Here is an 18583-nt window from a genome sequence, read left to right on the forward strand (position 1 = left end):
GGCCAGTAAGTTTAGATAGGCGGTAGTTTTGTGTTTGCGCCCGCTAGAGGTGGATGCATCACTGCTGTTAAGGCTGGGATGGACTGGCAAAAACAACTGGGTTCTGCATATTCCATCGGAATATACAGAGGTGCTGACGTTAAGCTTTGAAATGCAAATATAAAAAGTGGTTTACTTATAAGCCATCTTAGATCCGGGAAAAGAGGGTCGCTTTTAAATTTCTTTCACTACAGTGAGCTCAGCCTCACGTACCTGCTTGTCATGTGTCGGTGACCGAATTGCAAGGTAGTGGGGGAAACAGTGAAGAATTTGAGAATTGTGTTGGGCACATTAATACAGACTGCGATGCTGGAACTTGACATTTTGCGTTTTTATACACGTGGACGTTTTATTACTGGTCAGAAGTACATTTGAGATGAAGAATACTTTTTGTTTCCACTTTCGGGGTATTTGAACGAAAAAAAAAAAAAAATATATAACCCCTTTCAAGGAAAACATATATTCATTTCTAACTTTTAAAAGGAATGCATATTCAACATATATCATTAAAAGAGGAAACCCAAAGGATTACTTTAATAAAATGAAAAGTAAAAACGTTGCAAATATCAAATGATGGAACACAGTCGCTGAAGTGAAAATTAAAACAAAAAGGAAGAGAAAATAAAATTGACACAAAGTAATTTCTGGGAATGGAAAGACTGCCACTGAGGTGCCACTGAGATGAAAACGTGAACGCTGTATTCTCTTATTGCATACATTTTTCGAAAGCTGAACTAAAATTAAAATGAAACCCATAACACTTCTATATCGAACCATACTTGGACTTGTGTGGAACTGTTGGGGTTTGATGGATTGTGTTCACTGTGGTTTGGAGGGCAACCATGTCCATTCTAGTTTTATTTACAGGAGGTTGCGCAACCATGAAAGAAGAGAGATTCAGAGAGAAATTCTTTCAATTCTGGGCTTACCACATCGGCCCAGGCCGTTTTCCCCTGGCAAACAGGCATCATCTGCACCACTTTTTATGTTGGACCTGTACAATGCCATGGCAAACGAGGAGGAAAACGGGGTTGTGGACAGCACCACGAAGGGGTCACGCAGAAAAGCACAGGGAGGTCCGCACAAGGGGTACCATGCCTTTCCAAACGGATTCTCTCGTGCAGCACAATCGAACCGCACATCCCCCCTAACAACCCAAAGACCCCCACTGGCAAACTCACACGATACCACATTTCTGAATGATGCTGATATGGTTATGAGCTTTGTTAACTTAGGTATGTATGTTTTTTGAGTTATTTTTTTAGTTTTGTATACGATAAGTTATAGGCTATTCCTACATCCTCCTTCAGCTACAATGACACGTGTCTCCAAAAGTGTATTTATTTTTACTTCCATCTGGGCATGTATGCAACTAAAAAATGATACATCTACGTGACACACACACACACACACACACATTATTGAGACAATTCTGTTCCGGAATTAAGAGTAAGATCTAAATAGCTGTATTAAAGGTAGGCATATATGACTTAATTAATCTTGTTTAAATGTTGTCCTACTACAGTATCTAAACCATGTATGTTCCATGTGAACTATACTTTTTTAAGGGCTTGTCCAGGTGTTGCACTTGGTTTCCCCCAATATGTAACTGGGATGTGCTTCCATCCAATGTAAAGTCTTCAGGTGTGTACACTTTGCAGGTATCGGTTAACTATCTGGTTTACTGGTATGTAAGCATCATTTATAAATCTCACATTTGTCTTGGACTGCAGTAGCAGAATGAAATAATACGAATATGAGATTTGTACAATAACATTTGTTGATATAGTACTTTGACAGTAAAATAGTAATATCAAAACAGCAACAACGACGATAATAATAATAATAATAATAATAATAATAATAATAATAATAATAATAATAATTTAGTATTATTACCTGTGGAAATGTCGTCTTGCACTGCTATGGGATATATATATATATATATATATATATATATATATATATATATATATATATATATGAACACAAAGCCATAACCAAAGCTGGTCATTTCTGTGTTGGTATAGTTGCAGAATACTGTCTCATTTAGCTGTTAATGTTTCCTTCCTGTAACTATTTCTGTACAGTGGGCTATTTCTGTAACGTGTCCACGTGTTCGTTGTTATGGACTAAGAATCAGCGTTTCACGTTTCAATTTCAAACTGTAATTTTGCTTATTATTATTATTATTATTATTATTATTATTATTATTATTATTATTATTATTATTATTATTATTATTATCATCCAACCCAACCAAAACAGCAACAAAAATATGCAATGCATTTTGGAGCCACAAAGGAGAAAAAAAAAACACGTTTTAAATTGTTTATTCATTCTCCCATTTTAATTTGTCAATATCTAAGTCAAAGGGTAATATTTTAAAATTGATGTCGTAAAAGTAAAAGTTACGATATGTGAATTGCAATGGCAAATATGTTACTCATTTTTCCAATGGAATTATTTTGCAATGTGTACACTCCTGAAGTCAACAGAGATTTTATTAGTTTTGAAATGGCGCTACTTTTAGTTTAGTATTTTAGAGTTAGAGTATTTGCTATAGTATACAATAGTACTTTACCTACCAGTAACTGTTAACACGTTCCTGGTTTTATATTTGTGTCTGCTGTGTAAATAACCAGATCAGTACTCCATTAAGTACAATATTTTACAATCTAAGTTAGTAAAATGTAGTCACAACTGCAGCTTTTGTTCAGTAACACAGGCGAATTAACTCATTCTATAAACCAATCCTCTAAAAGCTCTTGGTCTCTGGACCCTGCAAATGTGGGGGTTCCAGTCGCTTCCTTTTAAGAGGCTGATGTACATGTATTGTTATCTTGAACATGTGTGTCTGTTGGTAGCCGGTAGGGAAAAATAATAATGATAAATCCATACAAAGAATTGTAGTACAGGCAGGGGCAGACTAAGTTTGATGGATGCCCGGGGCTGATATAGTTTTGGGAGGCCCGGGGCTGTTATAGTTTTGGGGGGCCCTCTTTGCATATTCAATTCCTTCCCTTTACTCTTTTACCATCACCCATGCCCGAAGTCAAACACTATTGTTAATTTACCTTGGTTATTTCAGTTCCGGTTTTTAAATGTCATCCAATTGTAAAGCTGAATCAAAGTTAAAACGATCAAAAGGTCAAGTCATATGATCAGGCAGTCGCTGCTCCAGCGGAATACAGCTTGATAAAATCCCTATTTTCCAATCCATACAGTCACACAGTACTTATTTATTATATTCTAAATGAAATATATTTTTGGGGGCCCCTCAAATTCTGAGGCCCCAGGCTGCAGCCTCTAAAGCCACGGTGTTTTTATCTGGCCCAAAGTACAGGTACCTGGAAATAAACGTATTCCCAGATATGATGTGTTTTTTTTTTGTGTCTACCTGATGCAGCCTACACATCTCATGATTTGGGCCTAAGCATAGGATCTAAACAAAAAATAAATGAATATTGTTTAATATGAAATACAGACCAGACTTTATAACATTTAGAATCGTTGGGCTTTAGTTTAGAAAAAAAGGGTATAGTCATTTCAAAGACCAAAAACATAAACATTAGCAGTTAAGGAAATTAATTAAGCAGCAGTTTGGCAATTTCTTTTTTTTTACAGAAAAATGATAAAAAAAAAAGAATGGGGTTAGGCTCTAAAAACCTTTAGCAAGCTTGGAAAACACATAGCTGCAGTTTGGAAAGGACTCTGTCCTACTTTGTGAGACTTCTGAAGTTTAATATATGTATTTAAAAAAATTCTAATAATAAAATAGTAAAGTCATCAGTGCTTCATTCCCATTCCGACCACCTGTTGATTGTAGAACCCTAACATATAAAGAACTAAATTGTTAAATATTTAGGCTAGCCAACATTTAACAAAACCAAGCTAGTTAAACTCAAACAAAATCATTTCAAAACGACCAGTTACTGTGGTCCTTTTCTTCATGGGAATCGGTTCGTTTTAGGTTTATCATTTTAGGTTTATGTACATGCTGAAGTTGAGACAGCAAGATGCCAATTACACTGCTGGTTAAAGAGAGGCACTCGAGGAATTTAGAAAGCCCTTACTGTTTCATTCTCTTATAATTACTTCCCACACATGTCTCTTTTTTTTTCTTTTCTCTCTCTCCCCCTCTCTGACCTTGGCAGCAAAGGCGGAGTTTTAAGTCACTCAACTTTAAACTGTAAGACTATTTAATTTGCTTTTCAGCTGGAAGAGCAGCTTCTGTAGGCTACCTCTGTAGGTGAAAGGAGGGCCCATTTTCCTAATGAAGTGACCAACCAAGAAAAGGGAGGGTTAATACTAAAACCTCCAACTGTTTTATTGTTTTTCATTATACTTCCATATGCATTGATTAGCAATAAGTGATCTTACATTTGCAGACTTCAGTAAGGTTATGGGTTGGTTGGTTGTGATGTGGTTGTTATTATCCCATCTAGAATGTTTTAATTTGAAAAACAGTCAAGATGGGTTCACAGACCCATTTGCGGTTTCACAATGTAACATTAGTGTCCAAGATCAGTGCGAATCTGGGTCAGTGAAGCCAGTCAATTGCACATTAAATTGTTTAATAGTAGGCACTGAACACTTTATGATAATAAGTTGTTGTTGTGTCAAATGTATTGTGTCAACTAATTTAAACCTTCAGAAGTTTGTAATCCTAAATTATGTGTCCACAAATATTTATATCAGAGCGTCTATTTAAAATGTTTTAATTATGACAGGGATAGATAACATGGGGGTTACCTAACACATCACATCAGTAGCCCTGACCCCTGACCTGTCAGTGGTCTTTTCTTGCTAATTCTTATCAGTTGACCGTTTGCCCTTCAGATAATTGTATTTAATTATTTTCTTTTGTAAAGGTTAGAAACATGGAGGTCAAATTATAAATAGTAGGCTATAACTGAAGTATTTGCACCCAAACAAGCAGCTCAAAGAAAAGGAAAATCCATATGAGATACAAAACATGCATGTACTGATGTTCAGTTTATATTATTATTATTATTATTATTATTATTTGTTTATTTAGCAGACGCCTTTATCCAAGGCGACTTACAGAGACTAGGGTGTGTGAACTATGCATCAGCTGCAGAGTCACTTACAACAACGTCTCACCTGAAAGACGGAGCACAAGGAGGTTAAGTAAAGCTCAGGGTCATGCAATGAGTCAGTGGCTGAGGTGGGATTTGAACCGGGGACCTCCTGGTTACAAGCCCGTTTCTTTAACCACTGGACCACACACCAAATTGAATTCATGTCTAACTGAGGGTACATACTTGTATATACAGTACCACTTGTCTAATGATTAATAAACAATCGTAACTTGTTAAAAATTAGAAATTTGGCAAATGCCTGTGAAACATACCAAAGAGTCAGTAACCTGTAAGTGAAACATGGAATGGACAACACATATGCAATAAGCTTATCATGAATATATCTACCAGTATTTGATTAAAAAAGGTATACATTGTTAAATCAGTGATACAAAATAATAATACAAATAAACTGTTTTATGTTTAAAATATTTTTTAACCAAATGTAGTCTCAGTAACTAAATACATTTTTTTTTTTAAATCAAGAGGTGCATAAATATGGATAGAGACATATTATGAAGCATTCAGGCAAATAATTGTGCGCTGCATTCCAAGCAGTTTGGAAATATTAATTACTTTTCAAATTTTAATTGATCAAACAATGTATCAAGTTCCACTTTATTCATCTTACAATTTCTGTAAGTGTAGTAGCAGCAGGTATTTATGTAAGGCCACCAGGTTCAAAAGCATGTATTTTAGTACAAGTTTGAAATATTTTAAAAGGCATTCTAATTTGAAATATTACATGTCATACATTTGGAACAATCACATAACATAAAATAGGATGTGTTCTAAATCAATAAGTACACGTTTTCTAAAAACATGTAAATTAATTACAATCTTTTACTTAGGGCAGGCCGACCACAGGCTACGGGTAATGTTGATGTAGTCTAATCAATCGTATTGTAGCAGTTGGATCAGTATACCTTATTCAATAATACACGGTAAAATTAGGGAAAAAAAGTTACTGTTATATATAAGATATTGTAAACTGGCAAATTTACATATTTCAAATGTGTACTAAATTACATGCTGTTAACCCATGTGATCTTCCATAGATATCCACCAGATGGCATATTGACAAAAATGACCTATTTTATATGGAGATTCACAGCATAATACAATCTGTCCTAAAATTGCACGTGTGGTGTTTTGCCTCAACGTTTCATATAGTACGCATAAAACAGACATTACTTATGTTACTGAAGTTTACATTGAGATGACTTTATGGTTGAAATAATTTGAACTAACTGCCTTTTATTTGGAAGAAGAGGCCTATACTTTTTTAAAAAAGCTTTTAACTATATGTTCATTTGTTCCAGAAACTGTTCAAATGAAACACAATATACAATACATTTACATGACAAAATGGCCTCTTTGAAATTATATTTAATTTACCAGCTGGTACTAATTATCTCAGAGCTCAAAGTTAGCAGAGGCATCATGGCCATCAGCCACTTTGAATTTTTATGTTACTTATTACAAAATCTCTCCAGTTCTCAGAGAAACATATGCATATTGAAAATAGTAAAGATACTTTAAGTAAAGATGCACTGGCGTGTTAAAAGTTCCTTCAAAGTGCCACATGTTAACCTGAAGTACCTTAAAGCACACAATACAATATTGAAACTGTTGAAACTGTGTACTTAGAATTAATGTACCATTACACTTTGGTTCATAAATGAAATGTTACTTAAAATGTTGATTGTGATATTTGGCATTTTACAGACTGAAATGTAAAACAAATAATTTGAACACTTGTACTGTTAGAACATTTAGGAGTTGAATGTTAAGTCAGGAGCAACAAATGCAGGTCCAGTCTTAACTTAAACATAGATTACTGATAACCTGTCATGAACTATACTCAAACTCAAACATTATTCTTATGTTAAGTACGTTGTCTATGCCTAAACCCCCAAAATAATGAAAACTTATACAATTATAAAAAGTAAGTGTAGCTCTTTATTAAAAAAAGGAATTTAGTCCCACAAAACAAGCTATCAAAGGGTTAATACTAATGGGGTTTCTGTTTCTTAAAAGCAACATTAGAGTGATTTCCAGAAGCCTCTGACCTTTTAGTGTCTTGTAACTGAGGCATCTACATTAATCTGTTGCTTATCTGTCACCCAACATGTTGGATATGTTCAGCCTCTGCTTCCAATTACCAGTCATTACAGGCTATACTGAGTAATGCCAGTAAAACGCTCACACAACCTTTGACATTCTTGTGTTAAGTAACCACAAGCTTCCACTGAAGATAAACTATCATTTCGCTGTGCCCAGAATAAAAACTGTGCATTCAATTTATTACTGCTTTGCTCCACCTGAAACCTGCTTGCTATTATTTTGTGAACAAAATATGTGCAGCAGCTGAAGGTTAAAATCATATTCAAGCTTTGTTAAGCTCAGGAAGCTACAGTGTGCACCTGCTAACTGAGTGCAGACTGTCAATCTATCAAAGCTGTCTATCAGATTGTGACTGAAACTGGCTTGCAACAGAGAGATTCAGCTTTGTATATACAGTATACAGTAACCTCAGTATACAGTGTGGCATATTTATATATAATCATCATCATTAAATGCTAAAACAAAGTAAAATAAAGCATTTTCTTTTTCAGATTTGAATCTGAATTGATGGTAATTGTACAGTACCATGCATTATTGAGTAAAAAACATATTTGCCACAAGTTGCAAATGATTTAAAAAAAAAAAAAAAACAGACAGAAATACCGTATTCCTTCAAATTTAAGATGTGCTTTTTTAACCATTTTTTGCTTCTCAAAAATAGCCTGCGTCTTAAATTCAAGTACAGTATAGTGATGCGTCTATTAAAATCGCCAAACAAAAGACGTGACTATCCGAGTACACAGACAGCAACGTGACTGACTGCCGAGAAAAGACAACAAAGGTGTCTGCCCGAACACACAAGCAACAACATGACTGACTGCTGAGAAAAGACAAACCAAGCTTCCTGAGGAATTCCAAGAGAAACGTTGACAATTTAAGCATTTCTAACAAACAGTACCAGCTTGGACAGATTGGAAATGCTGATCAGACCCCGTGTTTTTCAACATGCCAAGCAATACCACAGTTCAGTGCTGTTGTGGTTGCTGGGTTACATGTTGCCTGATGCCGTGGAGTGTTGTGTCGTGCTTGCTGTTGCCAGGATGTGTGATACCGTAAGCGAGTGATGGTATGTGTACGACAGAGGCGCCATCTTAAGTATTATACAGTGCGCAGCACGATAAACGAACTCCGTGGGTAATCTACAGCAATACTGTTTCGTGTCAGTTTTGTATGATACAACAGCATAATTGCGGTTGTATCTTTATAAATGTGTATTTATTTGATGTTTTGTTTTTTCCTCAAATTGAGGGTGGTAAATTTGGGCTGCGTCTTAAATTCGAGGGCGACTTAAATTCAAAGGAATACGGTAATGAGTTCTATTTACAAATCTTTTTTTTTAAAGTCTGCTTTTATACATAAAATATATTTTGATATCCATGTAACTATTTAATAAAGTCTAGGAAAGTTTTTTTGAATATCAAAATATTTTATTCATAGAAACATACTTTGGAAAAAGTTAAATCTGTGTGAATAGGAACCATTGAAACCTTTTCATTTATTTAAAATACAAATGTATGTGCGTCAAAGATGTGCAAACATGGTTGTTGTTCAGTTTAAGGAATCCTTTGGAAGAATTCAGATATATTTTTCAATGAATTAGAAAGCAAGGGAAGGTGTCTTTAATTTACGATGGCCTGTTTTTTTTTCATTGACAGACCATTTATCACCAGATGAGAAAAAAATGCTAGGATTTGGTGAGCTGCTACCCATAGTCAATTGGCTTCTTTTATAAAATATAAAGTATTTGTTTTTGTAGTGAAATTGCACAATTTTTTTTTTTTTAAAAAGCATGGATTTTGTTTGACAGTCCTATTAAAAATGAGGTTCTAAAGTGATGAGGATAAATTTAAAAGACATCCTAATAGCATATTTGGCATGTCAGTATTTACACTGTGTACTATAAGTAAGAATGATTTATGTGTACGCTGTAACTCCAATATGTGTTATTTTCCCTTTTCTTTCAGTTGAAAAGGACAAGGATTTCTCCTATCAGAGAAGGTATTACAAGGAGTTTCGGTTTGATCTCACTCAAATCCCCGACGGAGAAGCAGTAACGGCTGCAGAGTTTAGGATTTATAAAGATCGCAGTCACGCTCGATACGAGAACAAAACCTTAAAGATTAGCATATATCAAGTCATCAAGGAATACCAAAATAGGTAAGTACCAAAATATCAACACATATTGCCCTGCTTGAAAGAGTGAAAAGACAAAGGCTACATTTCTGCATTGAATTACATTCTAAAGTCATACAACTAGCAAAAAACTACTCAGAACTGTAAATTATAACTGCTTTGAATCTGCAAGGAGTCAGTTAAGTTGCCTTTGCATACAGAAACAATACATATGATTCATAACCATTAAACTCTCAATAGTGTTACATTTAGAAATACTAAAATAACATAATAAATGTTTAGACTAAAAGTCTTTCTCAGTATTCTTTTTTATTGTTTCTTTAAAATACGACTTTATTTGTAGATTTTAACTTCATTTGTTTAACGACTGATTGTATTAAAGAAAGAAAAACAGTAGGTGTTTCAAATGTTTGTATGCTACAGTATCATAAAAGCAAGGCATTTTTTTTTATGGCACTGATTTGGTCTGTCTGTCTATCTGTCTATCTAGGTGTCCGTCTGTCTATCTCTCACAATGATAACTACCATTAATTTTCCAAACTTTTTCTTGTTGGGGCATATTCACATCTGCCACCATGATAAGTTACCATATAATGATGTGGTAAAGCTTTAAATAAACGGTTTCTAACAAGTTCAGTAATATTAGGCCTTAACAGCATGGTGGTAAATGATTTGTGAATATGGCCTGCTGTCTCATATACCTGTGGGGATAACATTTGGGTATAATCAATAACATTGTTAATACAAATGAATTAACAGATTTATCTAATCAGATTCTGAGGACCCTCCGTATCAAATTTGGTTCCATTTGTATTTTTCATTTTTCTTTGAAAAAGCATTTTTTGTGTGTTTTGTTTTATAATAATGATAGATACACTTTCATTGGTTACACAGCCAGCTGTGTTAAACAATAGCCAAGAAATGAGAAACTGTATGTTGAAACTGCTTATGGTTTTCACCTGCTTCTAACTGGGAGCCAGCATTGTGCTTAGCACTGCAGTTTATCACTCAATGGTTTTATGGGTCTCTTGGCAAAAACAATCTCTCATACCCTTTTTCTGAGGAAGAGAATAATTATGAGTCTCAAGTTTCCTTTTATCTTTATGGTTTATATAGATACATAAAGTCACAGAATGAGTGGGGTTTTCCATAGAAAAGGAGGGAACCTTACACTTTTGTTGAGTCATTGCTGCATATTAACAATCAAACTTTGATGAGTTTGTATTTCACTTATTGTTTACCATGAGATGGAGGGAAACACAAGCATTTCAAATGGAATGTTAAAACAACTTATGAGCCTGTTTGTTGTTAGCCTGTTACTGGGTAATGAACATTCCAATATAATTGAACATGCCCCTAAATGGTAAAAAAATATATATATATTTAGACAATTTATTTTCTCCTACACATTTTGATGCGTTAGTTCTGTATACATTCCTCACAGTCTTTGAAAATGATACAACCACATTGAAATAATATTTACATTAAATCCCATATGCTACAGTAAATATGTACCGCTGACCTTGTTTACTGTAGTATAGGATTGTCTTTTGTAAACACCATGGGTGGTCAAGAGGTCTGTAAAAGGTTGAGCCAGAATATAAACTGGAAAATGCTATAAGAGTATAATAACTGCACAATTTATAAATAATAACAGGACATTTATGAAAAAAAAACAAAAAAAACAACAACAATGCAATCAAAAGTCAGTCTTATAACGGGAACTTACTTTAAATTCAGTGTAGCAAAAAGGACTGTGTTTTAATTGTGTATTTGCTAGTTCTACTAATCGTGGAAAAAGGAAGGGGGTGCTGACCCATGAGTGTCAGTCAGCTTTAAAAGCAATTATTGACGTATTACTCCTGCTATCCTGTTTTACTCCTGTTCAAAGAGAGAACATTACAAGTGCTCTTTCTACTAGTGAATTGTTGAGAATGCCGTGTACTGTTAAAATTAGCTCATAAAACCTGCTGATAAGGGGGAATCACCTTAACTAATGAGATGGTTGTAATTATACATGCCTGTGTCTGTGAAGTAAGGGAGTCAAAGCATCATAAATCACTAAAGTTAACGCGAAAGCACCTCTCAGATAAATCTTAGAGATTAATTGACTAAAATGTAATAGATACCACCTACTTTACGTCCATTCAATGGATATCACTTACTAAGGCTTTCCAACAGAATGCAACTCTTTTAAACTGTTTTCAGAATCATTCACATAAAAGTTCAGAGTACATTACAACTAACAATCCATTAGTTACTTATGTAGAAATAATGTATTTTAGAAGGTGACTCTGAAGCTGTTGCTGAAAGCTGTCGATCAGTTAACTATGTTGGACTCATTAGGGATTACATTAGGAATACATTTGAAATGTAAGACCCCAGCGGGTTGCATTTGTTAGCCAGTGGTACCATGTCTATGTAATTAGTGCACGAGTGGTAGGCCAGAGCCTCTTGAAATATAGGATCGTTTCCATGTTACTTACACAAAGGGGAGGTCAATGTTTTCTCAGTGTGTGGCCCTTCATTTGTTTGAACCATAACTGAAGGGAATTAAAAAGGAAATTATTTTAATGTATTATTTATTTATTATTATTTATTTCTTAGCAGACGCCCTTATCCAGGGCGACTTACAATTGTTACAAGATATCACATTATACATTATTTCACATTATACATTATTTCACATTATACAGATATCACATTATTTTTACATACAATTACCCATTTATACAGTTGGGTTTTTACTGGAGCAATCTAGGTAAAGTACCTTGCTCAAGGGTACAACAGCAGAGGATAGAACCCACAACCCTCCGGTCAAGAGTCCAGAGCCCTAACCACTACTCCACACTGCTGCCCTAATGTAACTGATAATGTCTTTATAACAGTACTTTTTCCAGTGTGCTCCCCCCCCCCCCACTTAATATCAGCTAGCATTTAACTGATGCTTTGGTACAGCCCCACTTGTACTGAACAAACTGAAGCACCAGATACATTTCATAATCCCGTATCTACTACACAGGGTGTGCCGATTTGGTGAAAACACTCTGCTGCAAACTATTATCGTTGATACAACGTGCTCACAGTATTTGGGTTATTGTGCATATTCATTGACGGCTTTCAGATGTCACAATCATACCCAATCAGTCACCAGCTTTCTCATGGGAAGTATGAAACAGAGTTACAGTACATGTCTGGGATACAGATGCTGTGACAATCATGTCCCTTTAAAATCAACTAACAAAATATATACTGATTTCAGGTTTTATCAACTAATGAATATTGCTTTAGCTCTAATAATCTCCCATTTTGTAGTATTAGTGACCCAAAAGCAACCATTAAAAAAGATCTGAGTAGCCTTATAGATTAGGTAAAAAGGGCAGACTCATTGGTTCTAATTAAACTATGCTTTTGCATGAGTACCAAAAATATTTTCTCTAACAGCTTTGACTTGTTTGGTATCCAGGTCACACAATGTCAGCATTGCTTTAACATGTTTACACCTCATTAATAACCACTCCTCCATCAGTAGTATCTGCTTTGCAGCTAACGTGACACATATTTAATACCAGCTGCTACTTTAGTAGGTACACCACCTGTAGCAGGGTAGCGTTGGTCAGCAGCAGGAAAGCAAACCCAGCATCAGGAAGCTACAGTTTAGCACAAATGCACACTTTTATTAACAAAACAGAATAAACAAAACAAAGAAAGAAGGCACAGGGACTAAAATAAAAGATTCTTCGCCTTCGCCATCGCCATCGCTATCGCCTTTGCCTCCTGCACCAAACAGAAGATTTAGCTTCCTTTTTATACCATGTTGCTGGGACTTGATTGATGATCAATTATTCAATCAAGACCCAGCCACATTCCACACATGTATTTGGCAGGGATGGAATTAAACACAAAATGCACCAGCTGTATTTACACCAGCAGGGATTCTGCCCCGCCACATCACCTTTGAAAGAAATAAAATGCTATATAAAAGGGTTTATTGTTGCAAAAGTTTTGAAAGTTTGTGAATGGTCAAAATAAGGATTTGGCACGAGCTGACAGCAAGCAGATATACTGTGTACAGTGTACAGTTGGATTATTTTGATCTGTATTTTAAGGCCCAATATAAGTTTAGCTACAGATAAACAACATTGCTTTGCAATCCCTTCATATTCACTGTATGTCATTTATACTGTATGTCCACTGCTTCTGAAAGCCTTTAAGTATGTTTAAGTATTGTAACAGAATGTTGGGTAAAGTAGTCGATGGCAAATATGTTGGTTTGCAGTTACTGCACAGCCTGCATCCTCAGCAAAAGGAAAATGTAGTCGTGATGCGACATAAAGAGACTACATTTCCCAGAACGCTGTTAGGTAGCATGGCCGAACATGATTTTTCCCCAGGTGTTTAAACACCTGTTAACAGTTGGCACAGGCATTTAAGTGGGGCTGGTGCATTTATCAGGGTCGGTGTTAAGGCTGAGACCTGAACAAAAACCTGGAAAACATGCTTGTGAAAAGGCATTGTAATACTTGTAGAGTATGTGTTTGGTTACTGGTAAACGGCGTAGCTGTTTGTGTTAGTTTGAGAACTGGTGAAAAGTTTAGTTAGCAACAAGTAATTTTGTCACAGTATGTTTAGTATGGGAGAATAGACACATGTTAGCATATTATTATTTTTTGTCTGGTGCTATAAGTTAATACAATGTGTGTTTGGGTCTCTTATTAATATATTTTGTTTGCTCAATCTGTGTGAAATAATTTCTGGTTATAATTCACACTTTTTATGTTTTATAGTAGTTTCCGGATACAGTTTAGCTTTTGTGATGTATTTATATGTATAAGTTAGTATGTTGTGTGCATGGTGTCTCTTACAACAAGAGATGTCATTTCACACAGTTTGAGCAGGCCAACTGCAGAAGAGGACGTCTCTTAAACAGTAACAGACATCCTACACACTCATCATCCTGACTTTGTTGTATTTTATCTTAATGTTTTGAGCATCCATAACTAGTGTGCACTCAATTGAAGACACTAATACAGACTTCTAGAAGAAACATACATGTGGAATGTGGAAGAATTTTACTTTAGAATTAATGCAAATAGTTGATAATTTAATGAGGTGGATCACAACATGGAAAAATCATGAGTGATTACATTTTTTGAAAACCCATATAGACATTTCCGATGTATGATATATCATATAAATACATTGTAAATAGTAATATATTTATGTGTTTTGGTATTTTATTTTCAGAGATTCAAGCATTTTCTTGTTAGACTCAAAGAAGGTAAATGCCTCTGATGGTGGCTGGCTGGTTTTTGATATAACTGCTACAAGCAACCACTGGGTGCTAAGCCCCCAACAAAACATGGGCCTTCAACTTTGTATTGAAACAACGGAAGGTAAGAAAAAAAAATAAGTAGCTGAATGCATGATTTGTGTGTCCTGCCAGATTCTAGTTAACTATTATTTTTGGCTGTCTGTTGCTGGGAACTATTGTTTAAACAGGAAAGCAAGAAGCATCATTAAAACAGATTTTATTGTCGCCTAAGGCTCGGATAAGTAGTTTAGATGGGATTTAAAAAAAAAAAAAGTTCTTTAAAAACACGCTTTGCTGGTGAAGGGACTGTACATTCTACAGCTTTAGTGTTGCCCTTTTTTATCAAAAGCGGTGACTTTTACCAGTTTTCAGTACGGTTTTGGGATTCAAATCCATCCCAGAATGGGGAAGGTTTCCAGGACTCAACAGTGCACAGCAAGAGGTCACCAGAAGAATAAAAACCTGGCAGTTCCAGCAGATTCTTTACTGGCAGCCCCATGACTGGCTGTGGATCAGGTGTTGGCAATGGCACGGCTAGGTTTCAGGGAGCCTGTATGTTACCCCAGCCACACTTCTCCCATCAGGGGTGGAGGGAGTCACTTTAGGAATGGAAAAAAACATCATAACAAGGGCTGGGGGATTATAGAGGGACTTAAAGAAAAATATATATATTTTTTCCTGTATGTCCTTCTGACAAGTTCCACAGCACAGAGCCCCCATTACTTCTCTCCTTACCCATGAGTTATGCTTCTGAAAAGCGTAGTATGAATTGGTTTTGAATAAAGACACTATCCACTTCAGACTTTGCATATGATGAATTCAAAAGTTGATGTCACATTAATAGGATAATACAGTTTTTCTTTGGGGCAAAATTAAAAAAGTCATATTATATTACAGCTATTAGACTCTTAAATGTTAAATACATGTTTTTACATCATGCTTGAAATATCGTATTGCAATTTTAAAAGTAGGAGGAAAAATAAGTTTCTTAAATCCTAGTTCATTGCACATACAGACGTGCTCAAATTTGTTGGTACCCTTACATCTCATTGAAATAATGCTTCATTCCTCCTGAAAGGTGATGAAATTAAAAGCTATTTTATCATGTATACTTGCATGCCTTTGGCATGTCATAGAATAAAGCAAAGAAGCTGTGAAAAGAGATGAATTATTGCTTATTCTACAAAGATATTCTAAAATGGCCTGGACACATTTGTTGGTACCCCTTAGAAAAGATAATAAATAATTGGATTATAGTGATATTTCAAACGAATTAGTTTCTTTAATTAGTATCACACATGTCTCCAATCTTGTAATCAGTCATTCAGCCTATTTAAATGGTATCATTGTGTGCACCACACTGAACATGGACCAGAGAAAGCAAAGGAGAGAGTTGTCTGAGGAGATCAGAAAGAAAATAATAGACAAGCATGGTAAAGGTAAAGGCTACAAGACCATCTCCAAGCAGCTTGATGTTCCTGTGACAACAGTTGCAAATATTATTAAGAAGTTTAAGGTCCATGGAACTGTAGCCAACCTCCCTGGGCGCGGCCGCAAGAGGAAAATCGACCCCAGAGTGAACAGAAGGATAGTGCGAATGGTAGAAAAAGAACCAAGGATAACTGCCAAAGAGATACAAGCTGAACTCCAAGGTGAAGGTACGCCAGTTTCTGATCGCACCATCCATTGCTTTTTGAGCGAAAGTGGGCTTCATGGAAGAAGACCCAGGAGGACTCCACTTTTGACAGAAAAACATAAAAAAGCCAGACTGGAATTTGCTAAAATGCATATTGACAAGCCACAATCCTTCTGGGAGAATGTCCTTTGGACAGATGAGTCAAAACTAGAGCTTTTTGGCAAGTCACATCAGCTCTATGTTCACAGATGAAAAAATGAAGCTTTCAAAGAAAAGAACACCATACCTACAGTGAAACATGGAGGAGGCTCGGTTATGTTTTGGGGCTGCTTTGCTGCGCCTGGCACAGGGTGCTTTGAATCTGTGCAGGGCACAATGAAATCTCAAGACTATCAAGGCATTCTGGAGCGAAACGTACTGCCCAGTGTCAGAAAGCTCTGTCTCAGTCGCAGGTCATGGGTCCTCCAACAGGATAATGACCCAAAACACACAGCTAAAAGCACCCAAGAATGGATAAGAACAAAACATTGGACTATTCTGAAGTGGCCTTCTATGAGTCCTGATCTGAATCCTATCGAACATCTATGGAAAGAGCTGAAACTTGCAGTCTGGAGAAGGCACCCATCAAACCTGAGACAGCTGGAGCAGTTTGCTCAGGAAGAGTGGGCCAAACTACCTGTTAACAGGTGCAGAAGTCTCATTGAGAGCTACAGAAAACGTTTGATTGCAGTGATTGCCTCTAAAGGTTGTGCAACAAAATATTAGGTTAAGGGTCCCATCATTTTTGTCCATGCCATTTTCATTTGTTTTCTTATTTACAAAATTATGTTGAATAAAAAATCAAAAGCAAAGTCTGATTTCTATTAAATATGGAATAAACAATGGTGGATGCCAATTACTTTTGTCAGTTTCAAGTTATTTCAGAGAAAATTGTGCATTCTTCGTTTTTTGTGGAGGGGTACCAACAAATTTGAGCACGTCTGTATATGTCTATAAAAAAGGCAAGTTACATTGTGATACTTATTATAACTTTTGTCTTTTCACTAAACATTTACTGAATGAGTCAATATGGTCTTTGCTTTTACTGTACCATACTCCTGTATGTTGGAGCTCTACTGCATGACACTGACTACATCTTCAAACAATTTAGAGAGAAGCACCTGCAGAAACATGTTGTAAAAGTGTTTATATATGAAGTGGGTCAGTTTGACGTATGGTGTTTGACTGTTCTTTTAGTAACTGTCAAATATTCAGTCAGGGAAAGGAAATCTGAACCAAATTGTTATAATAAAAAAGAACGGCATCATTGTAGCCACAAATTCAGCCCCTTTGTTATTTCATGTCTATTATCAATATTTGTGTATATACCTTTAACATTAAGCATCAGTAAGTAACTTTAGAATTATATGAGGAATCTTCCTGGCTTATTTGCTCTAGGATTTTTCCTATGTTTACTCTACCCAGTAATACAGAGTTAAAGTCATATTGCCAATTTGGGACGCATATGCTTTCTATAAGCCTTAAATAATGTTAGTTGTACAGAAAAACATAACTGAAGTCTCTAATGACACAGAGGCAAACTATGCATTACATAGAATAATATATGAATGTCTGTTGTGTTGGCTAAAGGAGGACACATAAATCCTTTAAATACAAGCAGCTGCTTAGCTTCACACGGCAATGCCTTCTTTTCTAACTTAAAGTGGTCTCTGGTACACCAAATACCGTTATCCTGCCAGTGCAAGTCAGACATGTCAACCCCTAAGTGTTCATACCAGTGAGACCCCTGCTGAAAAACCTTGGGATCGATAAAAAAAAAAAAAAAAAAGAAACTTACCCTAGACCACTCGATTATGTTTTTTGGGTGGTGGGGTGCTGGTGGCGGATCAAGCTTTTTCCACATGGCTGACAGCTACGCCACTGACCTAGATTTAAGGGCTATGCACACCGGGAGTGAAGCAAACGACACAAATACAGCACGAGTACATACAAAGAAAACACAACTGTAGCTAGTCATGAAAATAAAATACGGTCTGCTTTTGCTTCTTTTGAGAAGGCAAGTCGAAATAAAATAAATAAGACAAAAAAAAATAGTCAGGGTACACCACACACAAAAAAAATGACATTTAACAGTGAATGTTTATATGTGATCTGGTTTAACATGTAAATTATTCAAAAAGAACACATCTACACATAAGCCATTTCTTTGTAAATACTGAGAATTAGTTT

At 35.7% G+C, this 18583-nt stretch overlaps 1 protein-coding gene across 1 annotated transcript in view; it reads left to right on the forward strand.

The window, feature by feature from the left end:
• Window positions 1-18583, forward strand: part of bmp5 (bone morphogenetic protein 5) — a 34838-nt gene continuing 16255 nt past the window's right edge. Inside the window, exons 1-3 of the mRNA XM_034017342.3 lie at window positions 1-1274; window positions 9236-9428; window positions 14652-14800. Coding sequence (XP_033873233.1) covers window positions 785-1274; window positions 9236-9428; window positions 14652-14800 — 832 coding nt within the window. The 5' untranslated portion in view covers window positions 1-784. The remainder of the gene's footprint in view (window positions 1275-9235; window positions 9429-14651; window positions 14801-18583) is intronic.

The sequence above is a fragment of the Acipenser ruthenus genome, chromosome 6 (assembly GCF_902713425.1).
Source record: "Acipenser ruthenus chromosome 6, fAciRut3.2 maternal haplotype, whole genome shotgun sequence".
NCBI classification, from domain to species: domain Eukaryota; kingdom Metazoa; phylum Chordata; class Actinopteri; order Acipenseriformes; family Acipenseridae; genus Acipenser; species Acipenser ruthenus.